Source organism: Pleurodeles waltl, chromosome 2_2 (assembly GCF_031143425.1).
Source record: "Pleurodeles waltl isolate 20211129_DDA chromosome 2_2, aPleWal1.hap1.20221129, whole genome shotgun sequence".
NCBI lineage: Eukaryota > Metazoa > Chordata > Amphibia > Caudata > Salamandridae > Pleurodeles > Pleurodeles waltl.
This window is the reverse complement of record NC_090439.1, coordinates 1,142,391,105-1,142,409,107: the sequence shown is the minus strand read 5'-3', so window position 1 is coordinate 1,142,409,107 and position 18,003 is coordinate 1,142,391,105. Positions and strand designations below refer to the sequence as shown.

General features: G+C 43.2%; 1 protein-coding gene across 1 annotated transcript in view; it reads left to right on the top strand.

The window, feature by feature from the left end:
• WDR97 (WD repeat domain 97) overlaps positions 1–18,003 on the top strand; it is a 327,470-nt gene that overhangs the window by 186,122 nt on the left and 123,345 nt on the right. The window contains exon 18 of the mRNA XM_069221060.1: positions 11,188–11,376. Coding sequence (XP_069077161.1) covers positions 11,188–11,376 — 189 coding nt within the window. The remainder of the gene's footprint in view (positions 1–11,187; positions 11,377–18,003) is intronic.

Sequence of the window (18,003 nt, the reverse complement as noted above, 5' to 3'; positions counted from 1 at the left end):
AAAGCAAGAGCGGAGTCAACTAATAAATTCTACAGATTGAAATGGAAGAGATTCTGCTTATATTATCAGCAATCCAACCTACACCAATTAGAGGCATCGCCGGAACCAATCTTACCTTATGTTTAAAAAATACATTCCTCCCAGACTGCTTTGCTCGACCTTCACCTGGTTTGGGATAGGGAGGATGGGTTCTTTCTGTGGTTAGAGCTCAGGCATGGAACATACTGGTGCTGGAGCTATGCCAAGAGCCAAATATCTTAAAATTTCACAGGGCTCTAAAAACCCATTTGTTTACATAGGTTTTGCCTGGAGTCATTGAGTATGCAAGCTGCTGTATGGAGTGCATTAGTTTGCTAGCACCAGTACACCTTCCAGTAATTGCACTCTCTATAAAAGTCATAAATAAATGTCTACCCTAGCGGTGTCTTGTCTAATAGATTGGAGTTGTCCATTGACGGTGGTTATTTTCTCTGCCAGGTAAGCACAAGACAAAACCAAAAGAAGAAATGGCTATTAATTTCAGAAACCATTCAAATGGAATAAGCCCATAGTTGGGAACTATGTAAACATCAGGGACACTTTGACTGTCACGTGTCAGAAGAAAGAAGTGGATGATTTGGATGTAGTCAGAATCCCCACATCTGACTTTTCTGCAAGAACTATAGCTGGAAAACCATGGCCCATATTTATACTTTTTGACGCTAAACTGCGCTAACGCAGTTTAGCGTCAAAAAAATTTGCGCCGTCTAACGCCATTCTGAAGCGCCATGCGGGCGCCGTATTTATGGAATGGCGTTAGACGGCGCAATCAGACCGGCGCTGCCTGGTGTGCGTGGAAAAAAACCACGTAGACCAGGCAGCTCCGGCGTTGGGAAAAAATGACGTTAGGGCGTCTTAAAATGGCGCAAGTCAGGTTGACGCTAAAAAATCGTCGTAACCCGACTTGCGCCATTTTTTTTCGACGCCCATCCCCCATCAACATGACTCCTATCATTGTAAAGATAGGAGTCATGCCCCCTTGCCCAATGGCCATGCCCAGGGGACTTATGTCCCCTGGGCATGGTCATTGGGCATAGTGGCATGTAGGGGGGCACAAATCAGGCCCCCCTATGCCACAAAAAATAAAAAATAAAATACTTACCTGAACTTACCTTAATGTCCATGGGATGGGTCCCTCCGTCCTTGGGTGTCCTCCTGGGGTGGGCAAGGGTGGCAGGGGGGGTCCCTGGGGGCAGGGGAGGGCACTCTGGGCTCATTTTGAGCCCACTTGTCCCTTAACGCCATGCCTGACCCAGGCGTTAAAAAGCGGCGCAAATGCGCCGTTTTTGGCCACGCCCACTCCCGGGCGTCATTTTTGCCCGGGAGTATAAATACCACGTAAAGGCCTGGGAGTCATTTTTTAAGACGGGAACGCCTCCCTTGCATATCATTAACGCAAGGAAGGGGTTCACGCTAAAAAATGACGCACACTCCGGGCACTTTGGCGCCCGAAGCGTCTAACGCCATAGTATAAATATGGCGTTAGTTGGCGTTAGTTTAGCGTCGAATTTGCGTCGAAAAAAACTACGCAAATTCGGCGCAACCAGAGTATAAATACGGCCCCATGTCTGTTGGCCTTGACAGACTTAAAGCTAAGCCACCTTTCATAAAAGACTACCTGTGGTAGATTTACAGAAGTACAAAAGGTATCCACAAGAGACAACTTCCCACTTATTTTAAGGAGGAGTTTTAGAAGTGTTGTTTGAAAGTAGAAAAATATTAAGGGCAGATCAGAATCACTATAATTTTGCTTCTGTTCATTGGCTGACAGTAGTATATACCATATACACTCTGGACTCCCTTTGTAAAGACTCCTTCCTCAATACCAGTAACAAAGTTTTCATCTACTTGGGCAGTTTTCTGGAACCTTTCTATTTGCTGCAACTGTTTGCAGTGACAGATTCTACTCATTTGCTTGCTCAGAATATCTCAAGTGTTGTTTGTCTTGGCAAACCCCTCAGTCTTGTACAAATGTTTCTCTATATACTGCATTGCTATTTCCGGTCCCTGGTAAACCTTTTACATTGTCTTAATTTAGGCCCATTTTCTAACTATTGTAATTGCTGCAATCTTCACTAAGGATGGTGCCCCTCAGAGCCTGCCTCTTTATCAAAGTAGATCTGCATTTTATGAGTTACAGACTTTAAGAATATTTGCTCTGTACTATGAGGCAACCAATCCAGAGTTATTTTCAGAAACTCTTTTGGTTAGAGGGTAGTAACCCTAAATGCATCCAATCTCATTTGTTGGCAAAATATAACTAGCCCCTGGCTGGATTAATAAGTGTGTGAAAGACTAACATTTTCAAATGCTCTCCTGATTGTTGCAGGATACAGTTGTAGGCAGACAGTAAATGTGCTATATCTGTTTTCTACTAGATTCACATGCTTGGATTAATTCACTATTATGAGTCAGAATCTTCTGTGCCTTTGTAAGATACAGCTTTAACATAAAACTGAGGAGGGACCTGTCCATGTCGGACTGTACGGCTGAAGGGAAGGTGTGCCAGAGGCAAGGAGCAGGAATATCAAAAGAGCAGGACCCGAAAAGCCTTAGTGGTGGGGTTTGGAGTTGGGATAAGGGTCAGAGGGGACATACAAAAGGTAAAGAAAATTAGGGAAAAACAAGCCATTGATAAGTTTGAGCAAATATTTGAAGTAGATTATTTAAGGGCAAGGGATCTAGTGCATGGACGAAAGCATGAGCAGTAAAAGAAAATTCTTTAAAAGCCCTCAAGTTTTTACAGTGTAGAGAGGGTGAACAGAAAATGTTGGGAGAACAAAGAAAGAGACTTGCAATAGTTGATGCTTGAAAGGATGAAGATATAGAGAAAGTGTAAAGAGAGTCAATGGAAAGCAAAAGCAAAGGTGTCAAAGATTCAAGGAATGACATCTACAAATACAAATGAGTGGAGAAGAAAAGCGAAGGATCGTGTTTCATTATCACAAAATCAAATGGTACATGGATGATTGAGGGCTAGGTAGATCTAAAAAAGATGTGAACATCAGGGACTACAGAAGTGAAGAGGTTTTAGAGAGGCAAAAGTAGATAGAGTTGTCAAAAAAGGTGAAAGAGAAAATATTATTAAATTACCTGTAAATAAGTGGTAAGGATAAAAGACAAGCATCCCTCAAGACGACTGACACAGATAAAAGACCTATAAGTACACTACTCATCAATATGTGGAATTATACATTGCAAATTGATGTCTTCAGTACATGTCACACCTTTATTTTGACATGTACAGAAGGAAGACAGCAGAATCCAGGCTGTTGTCAGATGTCTTGTGGGTTTTAGATAGAGGATCATGGTGGAAGGACCACTGACTACTGCAAGGTTTCTTTGCAGGTATTATTAAGGAAGGGACAGTCATTACAAGACTTGAATGGTCTTGTGCATACCAACAAATATGTATTTTCTCCAAAAGTGCCTTAAATAAAAACAAAAATTGTGGTCCCTTGTGCCCTAATATTTAAAAGTGAGCAATATTGCTAATTTTCATCCTAAATTTACCATTAGGAATTATGCCATTTTATATTAAACAGCATAACCGTTTAACTATGCTGTCCGAGAATTAATAAGAATATTTATGATTATATATTTTGTGAAATTACATTCCTTTCCCTCAACATATTCTACATGATGCCACTCATTAACATTCATATAACTGTTATAGTCAGGGCCATTGGAATTATGTGACAATGGAGGACCAAATTATGCAACAGGGTTAACTAAACTAGGCATTAGGAACCGGAAAACCTTGCGGCATAATGTGGCATACACTGCGGCATCATTATTTTGCCATGTTATCATTTTGACCAACATTACTACTATTTAATCAAATGTTTCACCTCATTAGCACTTGAATGCAGAAACCAGCAACCAAAAGGTGACTGGTTAACATGTGGCAATGGTCTGCAACTGCACAGAAGCAGGTTTGGCACTTTAATGTAGTATTTTTTGATCTGCTTGTGCTAGGGACAGTTTTTGTAAAACTCAGCAAATTATGGAACAAATGGATTATGTGGCAAGTGGGTAAATGTATATTTATGTTGCAAATGTGGAGCCCGCAGACTTGCATAATTCCAGTGTCCTTGCAAATACTAGGTTTTGCTCTGAATGTAAAATTGCGGTGAGGACACCTAGTTGCAGTCAGTGGTACTGCAACATTATAACTTGATCTACAATAAGACAACAGTGATATATGTGAGGCGTTATTGTTCACTCCAAGAGGTCTATACATGGACGACTGCAGACATTCCTTAAGAAAAGGCTGAAATAAATGTAAAGCGGTGACAGAACAGAAAGAAAGGGAAAGACCATCCCAATGTTTTGTGAGGGCGCAAAGAGAAAGATTAAAAATGGGGGCATGGGCATGACGTGGCAGGGTTAAGCCGAAACATTTCTTTGAATAATGTGAATGACCAAAATAAAAACATCATACAATTCACAAGTTAAAAGATGTGCAAATGGAAATACAGTAGTATGCACAAGGTAACAAGTTCACATCATATAATATTTGCAGGGTAAAATTAGTTCCATTTGGGAAGAGCAATGTCCACAAATTTGGAAAAACAACCTATGAACCAGGGGGCCCACCATCATCAAGTCGTCAGTGTGTAGCTCCTAATGCCTGGGGTCATACATGGAATATTTAATCCTTGGCAGAGACATAAAATGTGGACTATGGTCTCTTTTCAGTCTTACAGATGTGGCATGTTACATTCCTCTTTACATTCCTCTTTACATTCCTCTTTTCTCATAAACTCCAATAGTAGATAATGACAACATCAAAGTCCAATTAGTTTATGTTTCTGCTGAAGTGACATATTTAAATACTTGAGAACAAATACTAATTTTTACTTTTTTTTCTTTCAAACTCCATAATTATCCTAATTTTATTTCTTCAACATGCAGAGTGGTGTTTGAGCATTCCAGAGATCTGCTAGCTGCAAGGGTTTAGTGGTAGGACTTCCAGGGGTTGTTCTTCATCTCTGACCTGATGAGCTGAGGTCTTCTAGTGGGGGATGAGTACAACTCCAAGCAGAGGATAGTGAGAGAGACTTTGGCCCATATTTATACTTTTTTAGCACCGCATTTGCGTCATTTTGTGACGCAAAATCGGCGCAAACTTGCAAAATACAATTGTATTTTGTAAGTTTGCGCCGTTTTTGCATCAAAAAGCGGCGCAAGTGCGGCGCTAAAATAGTATAAATATGGGCCTTTGTTCTCTCTAATCTGTGCATCCAGATTAAATTTGAGCCTCACTTGTCCTGTGGCGTGGCGTGACACTGGAGAGACCACACAAGAGTCTGTAGGATGGGCACCTTGCTATGTTGACCCATAGCTCCAATTTCATTTAGGGGCAAAGCCTTTGATTTCAGCGCATCACAGTGAAGCTTCACGCCATCTTATTGTTAAACCATGGGTACTCACAAACATTTTCCAAGGGGCCAAAATCTTTGGTCTGCGATGTGAGCAAGGGCCACATTAACACCAGCAGTGAGGGGTTTGGGGGGCAGCGTGGGAGGAAGAGGGGGGTTGTTGGTAAGGAGAGTGTAGGGGAAGCAAAGCATAAGCATTTATGGGCTGAACTGCACAATGTGTAACAAGAAAACCTAGGATTAATTCCAGCTTCCCCACTTAACCAAATTGTGTGATTCTAGTCAATTGTTTTATTTCTATAGCCCTTCTTTTTCTTCATTTTCACATATAAGAGGGCCTTAAAATACACGACGCACCATACAAAACGTTGTCCTGTGTTTGGTTTAATAAATTATAATGGTGTTCATGTATAATAAGAACCCAGGCCACCCAAAGAGTGCACGTAACAACTGGCTTGCGTCTTTGTTCACGGGTCTTATTGTGGGGGGTTATTGCTCCTAAATCCATTTTTAAAACTATCACTTTAAAAAAGAAATACTTCTGAATGCATATATATAACCCGATGTACTAAGGTGAAACGGTTCTGCTTGTAAATAAAAGGACAAGTTTTGAATTTTTAAGTGATTTTTGCTGCATGATGTCCTTAAAATGAAGGTGTTCCTTTCTTTTACTTCATTAACCTTTAACTAAATGATTGCCTGTTTATGTGGCAACTTTGTATGCTAGTGCTGAGTTGGGGGCCCGGGGCCGTACTTTGAGTATCAGTGATTTAAACCAAATACCAAGATACTTGTTTACTGGGGTCACCGCCACCCAATAACCATTGAGCCTTCTTCACAACTTTCCTGCCACATACATCAATTTTTGCTTTTTCAGTGTTGTTATTTGCTAAACAGAAAGTTTTCAATGCCAGAAGATCTCTTTGGTGGCCGGTGGCTGCTTGCTCGTATGTCACAGTGTCCTCAGCAAACTGTACGGAAGGAAGAGGAAAGTTGCCAAATTTGGGGAAAGTGAACTTATCTAAAGTAGTTTGGCTTGAGATCGGCTACATAGATAGGAGGGGACCGAGACAAACCTTGCTTTAGGTCTTTGTCCATAAAGATTAATGTTAGACCCAATTTGACTCCATCCCAGGTCTTTGTGTACAGAGAGGTTATTGACTTCAGTAGCAGAGTGTGGACTCCCTGTCTGCCAAGTATTTACCATAATAAACTGTGATCAACAGTATCAAATGCAGTTTTAAAATCTATAAAGGCTACATAGATTGCTGATTCATTGGTGTGAATCCAAGCTGAAAGTGCTAGGAGATTGTCTTCAATCCGTGCCCTTTTTGGAAACAATTGAGGGCCGCATTTACGAGGCCCGTGTTGAAGGGGGACGCAGTAAGTGCCTTGCTGCGCCACCTGCAAGGGACAGAAATGCACAGTATCTACAAGATTCAGCGCATTTCTGTCCTCTCCCCCTGCGCTGGTGCACAAATTGCTGCCTAGTGCCAACACAGGCATCCTTGCACCAGGGTGCAACAGTGCCTGCATTGTGGGAATTATTGTTTTTGTGCAGGAAGGGACACCTTCCAGTACAAAAACAATCACAAGAGGTGTTTTCCTCTTTCTATTTGTGCTTCAGATTGCAGCACACATAGAAAGAGAAAAAAACGGGGAGAAATAAAATATTTCTCCCCGTTGCATCATTCTTACGCCACCCCTGAGGTGGTGTAGGAATCTGACACATTCCCAGACTTGTAAATCTGGGAATGCGTCAGATTCCTTAGCGTTCCATGGGTGTTGCGTGGAGCACCCCAGCAACACCCATGGAACGCCGCTCTCAGGCACTGTTATGCGTGTAAGAGGTCCATATTTACAAGGCCATGAAAAGCCACAAGGTGGCTTTGTGTGGACTTGTAAATATGGGCCGGCACACGGCGCCACCGGAGTGGTCCAAACAAAATGACGCTCCGGTGGCGCAGTGAACCGCTAGGGCCTCGTAGATGAGGCCCTGAGTTTCTTATCCTCTGCCTTGTGTCTCCAATTCTTGGAGCACTATTTTGGCTTATTATTTTCTGTCAATATCACGGAGAGCAAAGAGGCGTCAGTGGCGGGAAAAATATACAAACCGTTTTTTTTTAATGGGATTTAAAAAGGAAGCTTGCTACTTTGTGGAACAATGCTGGACTGAATGCAGTGTGCATGTGGCGGAGGTAACCAGCTTGACCAGAGATTAATCTTGGTTTTATATATTGCTGCTGGAAGGTCGCTGGAGCACCCTTTGTGCACATCGTGGAAAGGGTTCTGCTAATCCTGGTGATTGAAACGTCTAATAGCATGTCACACTTTAAACTTTGGGGGATCAAAGCAGCGATGGATTCATCACTGACGTACAAAGATCTAATATGTTATCCATTCATTGGGGGCAACCCCATTTCCTTCTGTACGTGCCCCTTCATTAACAAAATCGTTGACATAGATACACTATGGCCCTCATTACAACCTTGGCGGGCGGGAGAGGCTTTGTCTTTGACCGCCAGGGTTGTAATGAGGGCCAATATTCCTGCATCACTGACTTGGGCAGCCCACCCTGCCTCCCACATGGCTTTCTTCTTCCTGGCTTTCACTTGCATCACTTCCTAGGTTGGCTTGTGATGACTGACAGTATTTGTTAATTTCCGTGTTTTACATTTAAGACACGCTCAGTTTCTTTCCGTTCACTAGTGACCCACACATTGCTACTTTTGAGACTTTTGTGAAATGCTCAAGCTGTCCCCACAAATCAGGGGCCTAAGCATTTGACAAATAATGGGTGGGTGGCCCCCAAAAGGCCTTCTTTGTTAGCCGGCGCTGAGAACAACTCTGTCTTAATCTCTGGCCACTGTATCTTTGGAGTTTCTGGTCGCCAGTGGGGACTCCTACCTATCTGGCTCATTTCGGGGACCTACCCATAAGATGGATATTTTTATGGGGCAGTACTGCTGCCTACTTGTTTCCGCAGCCCTCCTGCACCCAGCCCTCCACTCTCTGGACTCATTCTTTCTAACTCAAAAGACTCAAGGACCCTTCATTAATCTGGGCATTTGCTTACTGCATTTCTCTGGATCTCCATGTTTTGTGCAACCAGTGATCACCAATTTAGGGACATTTTGGGGCACATTTACAAGCCCCTTTGCTCCGCCGGAACGTCACTTTTAGTGACGCTCCTGCAGCGCACACTGCAGGGAGAGATGTACAAGGACACATAACACACCCTGCTCGACTTTTCATGGCCTTGTCAATATGGACCAAGTCGCTGCGTTGACTCACCCTTTTACAGGGAGACATGCCCTGGGTGTTACGGTGGGTGTCCCCACGTAACACCCATGACATTTACCACATTCCCAGATTTATGAGATTTCGTAAACCTGGGATTGTGTCAAAAGCCTATGCCACCCCAGGGGAGGCATAAGGGAGACACAATAAGGAGAAATACCTTTATTTCTCCTCATTTGTTCTTTTTCTATGTGTGCTGCATTATGCAGCACACATACAAGAGGAAAATGCCTCTTGTGATTGTTTTTGTGCAGGAAGGTGTACCTTCCTGCACAAAAACAAATAATCATCCCTGCAACGCAGAAACCCTTGCACCATGGTACAAAGGTGCCGGTGTTGGCGCATGGCAACCCACTGTGCGCCAGCGCAGGGGAAAAGGACAGGAATAGGCCGTATCTTATAGATATGGCACATTCCTGCCCTTTTCTTTTGATGCACAGCAGCGCAGCACGAAGGCTTGCGGCACTGCCCTGCATCAAAAGATTGTAAATATGCCCCTCAGTGTTCTCAGATAGAAGTTCATCTATAATCGGCGCAAGGTTCTTCTTATAAGCCCTGCTTTTCTATAGCAATTTTTCTCTCAGCTTTTAATATTTTTGAATGCTTTGTGTGTTCACAGTGTCAGGGTGGCCCTCTAGGGTGTTGATGTGTAGGTGATCTACAGGACTTGGTAGAAGATCTTGTACATGCTACATGTAAGATCACCTGAGTGGATGTGTGAAAGATCTCCGGTGTGGATCTATGGAAGATCTGTATGCATTTGAGGAATGTCTCCTGCACGACTGTGCAGAAACGTTTCTGCTTGGCTACGTGGAAGATCTCTTGCATGGCTACAGAGAATACCCCTTGTGCGGTTGTGTAGGAGATGTTTGGATGTTCTCCTGTTCAATCGTATAAAATATCTCCTCTGTGGCTACTATGAAGATCTCCAGTATGCCTGTTTGGATGATTCCATGAATTGAGGTATAGGAGCTCTCCAGCATGGCTGAACTAAAGATCTCCTCTCTGGCTGTATTGGAGATCTCTTGGGGCATATTTGTACTCCGTTTGCGCCGGAATTGCGTTGTTTTTTTTGACGCAATTCCGACGCAAAACTAACTCCATATTTATACTTTGGCGTTAGACGCGTCTAGCGCCAAAGTCCATGGAGTTTGCGTAATTTTTTAGCGTGGACACCTACTTTGCGTTAATTATATGCAAGGTAGGCGTTCCCGGCTAAAAAATCGACTCCGAGGCATGTGCGTCGGATGTATACTCCCGGGCAAAATTCACGCCCGGGAGTGGGCGGGTCAAAAAAAATGACGTACAGCCGCTTTTGCGCCGTTTTTTAGCGCCTGCAAAAGGCAGGCGTTAAGGGACCTGTGGGCTCTGAAGGAGCCCAGAGGTGCCCTCCCATGCCCCCAGGGACACCCCCTGTCACCCTTGCCCACCCCAGGAGGACACCCAAGGCTGGAGGGACCCATCCCAGGGACATTAAGGTAAGTTCAGGTAAGTGTTTTTTTTTTTTTTTTTTTGTGGCATAGGGGGGCCTGATTTGTGCCCCCCTACATGCCACTATGCCCAATGACCATGCCCAGGGGACAGAAGTCCCCTGGGCATGGCCATTGGGCAAGGGGGCATGACTCCTGTCTTTGCTAAGACAGGAGTCATTTCTATGGGGGTTGGGAGTGAAAAAAAATGGCGCAAATCGGGTTGAGGCGAAAAATTTGCCTCAGCCTGACTTGCCCCATTTCTTGACGCCCAAGCACCATATCCCCCTATGCCGGCGCTGCATGGTGTACGTCATTTTTTTTAACGCACACCAGACGGCGCCGGCTAACGTCATTCAATAAATACGGCGCCCGCATGGCGCTTCAGAATGGCGTTAGCCGGCGCTAATTTTTTTGACGCAAAACTGCGTTAGCGCAGTTTTGCGTCAAAAAGTATAAATATGGGCCCTTGTGTCTGTTTGGAAGATACCTACATGGCTGTGTGGACGATCTCGGAGGTGGTTGCATGAAACGTACCCTAAGTGGTAATGTATAGGAAAAGCCACAGCGTGAGCTTAGTCTTCCAACTCAATTGTAGTATCTAAATCAGTACAGCAGTGAAGCTTTGACTACTCCACTGTTGGTCACAACCTTAATAAGTGGAATCTAGGCAACAATGTGAAAGTGCATGAGCCAGTGAACAAGCCCTGATCCCTAAATGGAATGCAGCCGAGGGGCCATGAATAGCAATGCAATTGTCTTGTCTGAGCCTCATAAGGGGAAGAGAAGGATTTATTTATTTCTCTTATGGTCATCCATTTTCCTTTTCTTATATGTACTCTCTAGCGGTTTCTCCAGTATATCCCCAAGCACTTTATAGTTTGACAATTCCAGAGATAGAACACAGTGTCACAGAACAGAGACTCCACTCACTGACTAAAGGAGGACTCTGTAGAGGTTCCGGCAGAACTAACCCATATTGGTTTCCTTCATAGGATTTCAAAGTCTCTTTACCACCACTGCCATCAAAACAGCCCAGCAGTACTGTCGAAATCAAAGCTGAAAGTCCACCTCCACCTCCACCATCACCAACCTTACCTCCACCAAGTCCTACGCCAGGTTTCATACTCCAGTTCCAGCACAAAGACTGGTTTCAAGTGCTCTTCCCTGATTTTGGCCCTGAGGTGAGTTTGGCTTCAGTATTGAGAAAAAGGACCTTCTTTCCCAGCACGTTTTCTTTTTTTAAATATTACAAATTCACATAAAAAATGAAAGGTACTATTTGGTTGAGATCAGTGCTTAATTTGAGCCGGTGGTTTCCGGTGTGGGGCACCTGCACTTATTTTTCTGCCTCAAGCACCTACTGCGAGCAAAAGACACACATGGGAAAGATGGAGGAAGAGAGAAAGAAAAAAGCGTCACCACAGGAGAAAGCAGAAAGCTGCAATAGTGTGCTGAAGGGGCAAGGAGTGGCTGTAAATGGATTAAAGAGGCCAGCGATGGTTTCAGGGTGATGCTGCCTCAATATTATATCCTCGCACATTTAATTTCAACGGTCGCGTGTTTCAGAGGACAGCTTTGGGCACCAGCGCATTTTTTTTTTTTACACATTAAGCACTGGTTGAGATGCCGTGTTGAATCCTACTACCTTTTACTTTTAATACCAGTTACATTTGTTCAAACTCCAAACTCTGCACAAGGATTGGAGGAGTAAACTCAGGGTAACATTCTGAGGAGTCATTCAAGGGTGATCTGGTGTGATCATCTGGCTAGGACTTAAAACTCTTGCAAGGCTAACTCAGGCTTCCTGCCTTCCAGTGCATAGAAGTGGCAGAAGTGCAGCACTGAGTGATATTTAACTTAAGTACTGTTATTATTGTTGTTATTATTTTACTGATAATGAAGGCAATAATATTTTAAAAAGTGCTGGAAGTGATACCTAAAACAGAACAGTCTATAGCAGTCTTTACTTCCTGCAACATGTATTTTTCAAATAAAGTTAGGGATTTTTTTAATGTAATGTGCCCACTGGGTTTAATAGAACACTTGATGCAAGGTACAATTTTAAAAAGTTTTTCTTTTAGCTGAAAGTTTTAGCTGAAAGTAGGTGTTTAAGCCTTTGTTATAGTGTTCTGCCTTTCAAGTAGGCAAACTTCAAAGAAAAGTCTTTGTATTGTACAAGACCCTGTCCCCAGCCACACTCTAGGGTGTTGGAGAATGTATTGTGTGAGGTCAGGCACATCCCTTTTGAAGTGCAGGTGTCAGCTCCTCCCTCCCATTCTAGCCCAGAAGGACTCATCAGAATAAGCAAGACACACCTCAGCCCCCTGTGTGCCACGCTCTAGAGTGAATTCACAAACAGCCTAACTGTCAGTCTGACCCAGATATGGATTCCACAGCCAAGCAGAGGTATAGAATGTGGCATTTTCAAACAGACAATCTAAAAACCAACTTTACCAAAAGATATATTTTTAAATTGGGAGTTTAGAGACCCCCTAACTCCATATCTCTACCTGCTCCCAATGGAAAAGTGAGCTTAAAGGGTATTTAAAGGCAATTTCCATGTTAACCTATGGGAGAGATAGGCCTTGCAATAATGAAAAGCGAATATAGCAGTATTTCCGTATCAGGACATGTAAAACACCAGTACATGTCCTACCTGTTAAATACACTGCACCCTGCCCGTGGGGCTGCCTTGAGCCTACCTTAGGGATGACTTATATGTGGGTACACTTGCCAGGTCGAACTGGCAGGAACAAAAACGCACACAAAGACACTGCAGTGGCAGGTCTGTGACAAGTTTACATGGCTACTCGTGGGTGGCACAGTCAGTGCTGCAGGCTCACTAGTAGCATTTTATTTACAGGCCCTGGGCACACATAGTGCACTTTACTAGGGATTTACCAGTACATTAAATATGCCAACCAGGAATAAACCAATACCAATCCAATTTAGACAGGGAGCACTTGCACTTTAGCACTGGTCAGCAGTGGTAAAGTGCCCAGAGTCCTAAAGCCAACAAAAATAGGTCAGAAAAAATAGGAGGAAGAAGGCAAAAAGTCTGCGGATGACCCTGCAAAAAGGGGCAGGTCCAACAGTGTCCATTCTAATAAGGGCAGCTAGGAGTCGCTATAAGATGAACAAGTTATTTACCTTTGTTAACGAATTAACTGGTAGAGACTCTATCTAGCTGCAGATTCCTCACACCCACCCATGCCGCCCTGCTCTGCGGACTCATTTGCTGGGGTTGTCTCTTTCAGGGCCCTAGTGTTGGCACAGACAAACCTTGTGAGTTTCTTCCATGGCTCTGCGCTTTTGGCATGGAAGTTTGTGGAAAATTAACTGATGTACGTGGGCCTGGGTGGTGCCTTTGTAGGTGACGTCATAGACGGCTCCAACGACGACGCCACTCGAAGCCTACGGGGCCACCCAACAGCGCACAGGGGTTTTGCTCAGCAAAAAGTTCTGGATTCATAGCTGACGCCTGGAAATTCTAAAGTAAGGAATCTGCAGCTAGATAGAGCCTCTACCAGATAATGCATTACCGAAGATAAGTAACTTTTTCTTTTTGTAAACAATATTTTTTATTTGATTATTACTTATGTAGTTTACTTAATTTATTAATTATTGTGTCGTTGTAATGTTCTATTTGTATTAATATGTATTTTCGTTTATAAATTATTATTGAACATGTACTTTTAATGCTAGTATTAATTTAAGTGAGTAGGTTTCTAAGACAAATATGCTATATTGAATTATATTTATGTGTAATTAATTTGAAATTATACATGTTTTATATTTATTATTAAAACATATTTTATTTAATGGTGTTTCTGAAAATTTATTTCTGAGATTCTATTTGTTACTTAAAAATTTTTTTTTTTTTATGTATTGAAATTAAATAAATAAGTAATGATGTAATTGTGTTATTTTGTAGTTAGGGAAGTTGATATTATTATATTTAATTTTTCTTTCTTTCTTTCTTTTTTAATTTGGATGTCAACATTTTTAAATAAATGTATATATTCATTTCTGTTTGTTGTTATTTAATATTGTTTTAGCAAGTGATCACATTTTTTACTAACTTCATAGGATCTGTATTCATGTATGTAATCCTTTTTATGTCAAACACTTTCCTGCTGTTGCTTAGACGAGTGAGAATAGTAAATGTATTCCCTCCAAAGTCCAACACATTCCCAACTGTTGCTTAGACTGGAGTATAAATAGTAAATTAAAACCCTCCAAAGTCCGACACTTTCCCAGCGGTTGCTGCCACATACCTTGAAGTGGTCTTTTGGTGGGAGAGGTGAATATATGGTTGTTTTTCCTTGGCAGTTCATTCTAATGATCCACTGCCCAGTAAAACATGGACACCCTAATGGACTCCCAGATTGTTAATTTCGTCAGAGGAAATGCACAAAGCAGGCCTGAAAACAATGTGTAGGGCTGAGCAGCACAGCTTGCCTCTTATTGTAACTACTACAAAGTTACACCTTGCTGTTAGATTCTCTGTTGTACCATAAAAATGTCTTGTAGGAAAATGAAACAAGTTTGACCTTTAGAGTTATTGCCTTTCATAGACACCAGTCCCTTGAGTGGTTGGTGGTCTGACTGGACCTTAAACCTACTCCACAACAAGTATGGTTCACACAGTGCAGTAGCAAGTCTTCTCAAGTGGAAGCCAGTCATACTCTCTGAACAGTAATCTATGGCTGATTAAATTGACCAGCTGCTCCTTAGCCTTCTGGCTGCATTGAGCCAGGGTGGTTTCAAATGGTGGGCCACATATAGCATTCTTTGGTGTTGCTTCCTTGAAATCATGACATTAAAGGGTGGAAATAGGAAACTAGGACCCCACAGTTAAACACAAAGTTCCAGTGGTGACCTGTGCGATATAGGAAGGCCCTCACTTTGGTTTGTGTGGTGGAAACTTCACAGATGTTGAATCCTGCCAATTCCCCTAGAGTGCCCAAGATATAACACTGTGGGGTGTTCAGTGTGGCACATAGCTGCATTAACTGCCAATATGACTCTCTGTAATGCTGCCAACACCTTTTAGAGTTGTTCTGCATGCTCTTTCCAGCTTCAGGTAAAAACCGCCATATCATCCAAATAGTCAACTCGGATAGTCCAGCCAACGGACCACAGAAACCTCTAGAAAATAGCCGGGACATTCTTTCGACCAACATGCATAACCATAACTTTGTACGCAGTTACAGGTCAAATAAAAAGTGACTTGTCCTTTAGCTTATCAGCACAAGGGATTGGATAAGCATATATCTTGGTAAACATGCTGAGGCTCCAAGAGACCATGCAGAAGCACCGGTCCACTGAATCATGCTTGGGCATGAACACAAGTGGCTGGATACAAGGAGAGCATAAAACATGCACACTTCAGACAACATGCTGTACTCCAATCACTGAGGCATATTTTGGATTTGTATCAGTAACGCTAAACAGGTAGGTTTTACATGTCCAGAAGATGAATATTTAATAAGGGTGTCACTAAAACATTTTTACATTTAAAAAATAAAAGGATATATTAATTTCTGCTGTGAAACATACCCATACATTATCTAGAGCATTACAAGTTTAGGCAGTTACAAACGTATGGCTAGCCTTGTTACTGAGAGAGAAATTCAATGATACAAAGAATCAGAAAGGAGAGAGCGGGAGGGGCGAGGGAAAGAAACAGTCCTGAATTTGGAAGAAAATGCATTGATTTCAAAATATCCAAAGAAAGAGACAATCATAACGAAGGCAACCATGAAAAAGTGGTCCATTCATGGTAGAGATTACTTTGGACTATTCCAGAGAGTATTCCAGAAACGCAACAGAGAAAACAAGGCTACTAAATGTGAGAAACAAATTGATATGAGTGGGTATTTTTCTGTCAGTGCAGCAGCCTGAGATAACAAAAAAATACAGGTGCAAAATATGTGTTTTCATGCAGGTTGACTCCTGTAAAAGCATGTGGATTAGGTCACATACTGATGACTGGTCCGTGCCACATGTGATCTGTAGTCACATGCACTTTGGGCTGACTCTCTTCACCAAAGCTTTGCAATCATGTTACCATCATCTAGGTCTGAAGATAAGACCGAACCCTACCCATCTGCCAACCTTATTAACTCAAGGAATGGTCCCAAGAGACATCTGGCCTCTGTATGCCACCTAGATTTACGCCATCTTTAGAGAGCTCAGCTGCACCATTGTAGGAAGCTGGCCTGGTGTGTGGTGGGTACCTATGGTACTTACACCTTATACCAGGTCCAGATAACCCCTCTTAGTGAAGTGTAAGCAATGCCAAGAAGCCAGGCTCTCTAGAGGTAGCTGTGGATGAGCAGCCAAGGCTTATCTAAGATACATGCAAAGCTCGCGCAATACCACTACAGTCACACATTACTTACACACAACAAAGAAAACACTTGGTTGTACAAAAATAAAGGCACTTTATTTTTGGAACACAGTATCAGAAAATACAAGAGAAGCAACCCTCCAATAGGAGGTAAGTAAATATACTATATATATATATATATATATATATATAGACACACACACTAATAAGCAGCAAGAGGCATACAAAGGTTAGAAAACAGTGAAAAAGAACAATATGCAATAGTAGTCATAGGGGGAACCCAAACCTTATACTAAGAAAGTGGAATGCGAACACAGGGCCCCCACCTAGGTAAGTAAATCATGTAGAGGGGAGCTAGGAGTACTAGGAAACCACACACGTAAGTAATGCAGTACCCCCCAGCGACCAGGAATGCAGGAGTAAAACACTGGATTTCACCAAAGCAACCCCAAAGGATGAAAAGAAGAAAATGACACATAGAACAGACTGCAAGAATCCAGCAGTGGACTTTTGAAGAGGGAGACCTGTGGAGAGAGGGGACTAAGTCCAGAAGTGTCTGTGGGGTCCAGGGGGAGTAGGAGATACTAACCACCCAGAGGTACTTATTGAAGTTGGTTGACGAAGAAGGAAGACAAGTCAGCACTGCAACCCAGAAGCCAGGAGAATTGCAGCTGGAAGCTGAATTGCAGACGGGTGTCGGTGAAGAATTTCCACCAAAAAGCCTTGGCAAAGGGAAACTCCCGGCTGGAGGAAAAGAGGTGCTGCAGGGGACCAGCTAGGTTCAGGAGGACTCTACCCAGGAGGTGGAGTCACAGGGGACCCTCCGCGTCGCAGAAGGCCCACAGGAGCAGAGGTAGCACCCACCAGTGTTCCACAGAAAAGGGACACAGAAGTCGCTAAAGTAGCCCACGCAGCACCACAGAAGATGCACCTACGTCGCAGGAGGACCACACAGAGGCCCAAGAATAACAGGAGGGAGTGCTGGGGCTGGAGCTACATGTCGCCGGAAGATCCCCTTGGAGGTAGAGCAACCAAGCCTTGCTAGCTGCAAAGGATGCGGTGTACGGGGGTACTGTCTTGCGTGGAGTGCAAAGGACTTACCACCATCACAGTGTGACAGCTGGTAGAGAGGACCAAGGGGACCAGTCTGGACCGCCACCCACGATGCAGTATCCATGCCACTCAAGAGGAGGGGAGACCTACACAGCAAGTAATTGTTGCAGCCAGGTACCTGCAGATGCAGGGGAGTGATGCCTTCACCCCAAGGGAGATTCCTTCTTATTCTTGTGCAGGCTGAAGAGTTGCAGCCTTCTGAGGATGCACGGCCAGGGAAATGTTGCAAACCTGGCAGGAGCTGGAGAAACAAAATTGCATAAGAGTCTTCTTCCAAGTTAGCAGCGATGTTGGTTCCTGGAGGGTCCAGACACGGTTCCTGTAGCCAGAAGTCGAAGTG